This window comes from Palaemon carinicauda, chromosome 23, assembly GCF_036898095.1.
Source record: "Palaemon carinicauda isolate YSFRI2023 chromosome 23, ASM3689809v2, whole genome shotgun sequence".
NCBI lineage: Eukaryota > Metazoa > Arthropoda > Malacostraca > Decapoda > Palaemonidae > Palaemon > Palaemon carinicauda.
Window position 1 is genome coordinate 55584294 of NC_090747.1, and position 2971 is coordinate 55587264.

General features: G+C 47.3%; 1 protein-coding gene across 1 annotated transcript; it reads left to right on the top strand.

Annotated features, from left to right (window-relative positions):
- The first annotated feature begins 1096 nt into the window (after positions 1 to 1096).
- Positions 1097 to 2634, top strand: LOC137617591 (uncharacterized). The gene is made up of 2 exons (XM_068347599.1): positions 1097 to 1729; positions 2053 to 2634. Exons 1-2 carry the CDS (start codon positions 1097 to 1099, stop codon positions 2632 to 2634), a joined length of 1215 nt encoding a protein of 404 aa, XP_068203700.1.
- Positions 2635 to 2971: the final 337 nt, after the last annotated feature.

Here is a 2971-nt window from a genome sequence, read left to right on the forward strand (position 1 = left end):
GCAATTGAGAGAGGAGTTGGAAGTTAGAGGCCTCACAAAAGGAGGGAACAAGTCTGAATTGTGTCAGCGTCTAAGTGAGGCCCTAGAGAAGGATGGCGTAGAGGTACAGGAGTTTTTGCAGGGATTTGAGGTTAGGCAGGATAGTGGGGTTAATCAGGGCCCTAAGGTAGGCGAGTGCACTGAAGAGCCCAGGGAAGAGGAAGGACATTTAAATTTGGGAGATAGCGCACCAGTCATTGGTATGCAATCTGTTGCTTCCGGGAGATCTCAGCGGTCGCGCGCGAGTTCTACTGGGAGCAGACGTGTATTATTAGCTTCTTCTAGAGCCAGGTTGGCAGCACAATTATGGGTGATGAAGGAGATAAAGGCCATCGAGCGAGAGGAAGCAGCGCTAAAATCTAAGAGGGAAATGGAGATAAAGGCCATAGAGCGAGAGGAAGCAGCGCTAAGATCTAAGAGGAAGATGCTCGGTTTAGAGGCAGAGTTAGCTGGAGTGGAGGCAGAGGAGAAGGCTTTACAAGATCTGAAGGAGAAGGATAAAGAAATAACTCACATCCCTAGGATAAGGGAACACACAAACCCTGATGTAAGCGGGAGTGAGAGACCCATGCATTTGAATACGGAAGTGGCCGAGATTGGGTTAAGTGGATGCTGTTGCTCGTGCGGGAATGACCAAAGGGATTTGAGCAATAAGGAAGTCATGCAGGCGCTAATCTCTTGCAGCCTTAAAAGCTTGATGCCCAAGCAGGATATAGCTAAGTTTGATGGGGATCGTACAAAGTAGCCAGTTGACAAATGATAAGGAAAGGCTGAGGTATCTGGATTTATACACGACAGGCATGCCAAATGATATTGTGGCATCTTGCATCCACTTAGAAGCTTCAGAGGGCTATAAGCAGGCAAGGAAGTTGCTGGAGGAGGGATATGGCAACCTTGAACAGATAGCCACCGCGTTTGTGGAAAAGATCATTAAATGGAAAGATATAAGGGAAAACAACACGGAAGAGTATGACGAGTACTCGGTGGCACTCAAAACCTGCAGGAATGCAATTTCGTGTGTCCCTCATGGCATTGCCGAATTACAAAATCCAAAACAATGAGGTTCATCCTTAGCAAGTTCTCCTTTAGGGTGCAGACTCGATGGTGTAGAGTTGCTGATAAGATTATTGAGGAGAAAAAGAGGACTGTGTCGTTTGATGATTTGGTAAGTTTTATTGAAGGAGAGTCTAGGGTCTTGAAACATCCTCTATTTGGGTGCCACCTATTTCAGAGGGGCAGAAGGGAAGACACCACTCAGGTAGGAGAAGGAAAAGCACCAAGCAAGGCTGAGTGTTCAACTAAGGCTAGGAAAGTTTCATGTAACAGAACTGCCCCGCTTTCATGTTGGTACTGTACAGGACCCCATATAGTGGTTGAATGCCACCATATATCTCAAATGGGACCTGAGAAAAAACTGGGAGCCATAAGGGAGTTGGGGCTCTGTTTTGGCTGTCTGAGAAGTGGTCATAGGTCTCAGTATTGCAGAAACAGGAAAAGTTGTAACATATGCAAGGGAAATCACCCAACTCTGCTGCATCGACACCAGGAAGTAGAAGTGGTCCAAGGAGTAGAAGTGGTCCAAGAAGTAGAAGTGGTCCAAGAAGTAGAAGTGGTAGGATCTGAGCGCTCAAATAGAGCCTTAGTGGCTCAGGGTGAAGGAACACATTACAAAATTGCTATGTTCAGGGCAGTTAGAGGAGGTAGCATTGGTACAGGGATGTCAGTTGTGCTGATAAGGATTAGGTCAAGGGAAGTAAGGGAGGTTTTCACGAAGGCTTTCTTGGACAATGGGAGTTCCACATGCTTTGTCTCGGAAGCTTTAATGCAGACCCTAGGCAGCACTGAGAGACAGGACGTTAAGGTGAATGTTGAAACCATCAATGGAGTAGGGGAAGTTGCATGCAGCCTAGTCTCGGGATTGTCAGTATTTGACTATGAGGGCAAGACTTGCATTACCCTCCCCCCGGTGTTGAGTGCCCCTCGGATACCAATTGATGAGTGTGATGTGGTCAGGTCCGGAGATCTGGAACGCTGGCCACACTGGTAGAAGCTGAGGTAGGTTTATTAATTGGGAACAATGTTCCTCACCTGCTTGAGCCAGGGGAAGTTATTAATTCAACACGCCTCCATGAACCACATGCCATACGAACATTATTGGGATGGGTGGTATGTGGAACAAAGGACAAAAGGTGTCAAGAGCATGTCAATAGGATCCAAGTGACGAGCAAGCGCCTTGAGTTAGACCGCATGCTGGTTGAGAGTTATAATCGTGAATATGACGATGTTGCATCTAACAGAAGTGAAATGTCTGCAGAGGACAGGAAATGGCTAGAGATAATAGAGAAAGGGGTTAGAACTGTAGGAGGAAGGTACGAGGTGCCATTGCCTCTGCGTGGCAATCATGGGCCATTGCCAGAAACAAGGGACATCGCATTGCGCCGTATGCACAGCCTTCGTAAGAAGCTAGTGAAGGATGGTAACTACGCTAAGCAGTATAGTGCCTTCATGAGAGAGATACAACAGAGAGGCTATGCTGAGCGAGTGACTGCAGCCAGCCCGGGAAATGTGTGGTACATTCCGCATTTTGGTGTGTAACATCCAGACAAGCCAGACAAGGTCCGTGTTGTATTTGACTGTGCAAGCAAGGTGGAGGGTACATCATTGAATGACCTACTATTGCAGGGACCTGATATGATGAATTCTTTGCTGGGCATGTTGGTAAAGTTTAGGGGAGGTCTATTTGCCTATACAGGAGATATAAATACTATGTTCTATCAGGTACGGGTACCAGAGCATCAGCGGCACTACCTCAGGTTCTTTTGGTGGGAAAATAGTCTTGACGAGGAACCCAAAGAGTGGAGAATGGCAGTCGACCTGTTCGGGGCCTGCTCTTCTCCGAGCATTGCAAACTTCGTGCTGAAACAGACGGCAA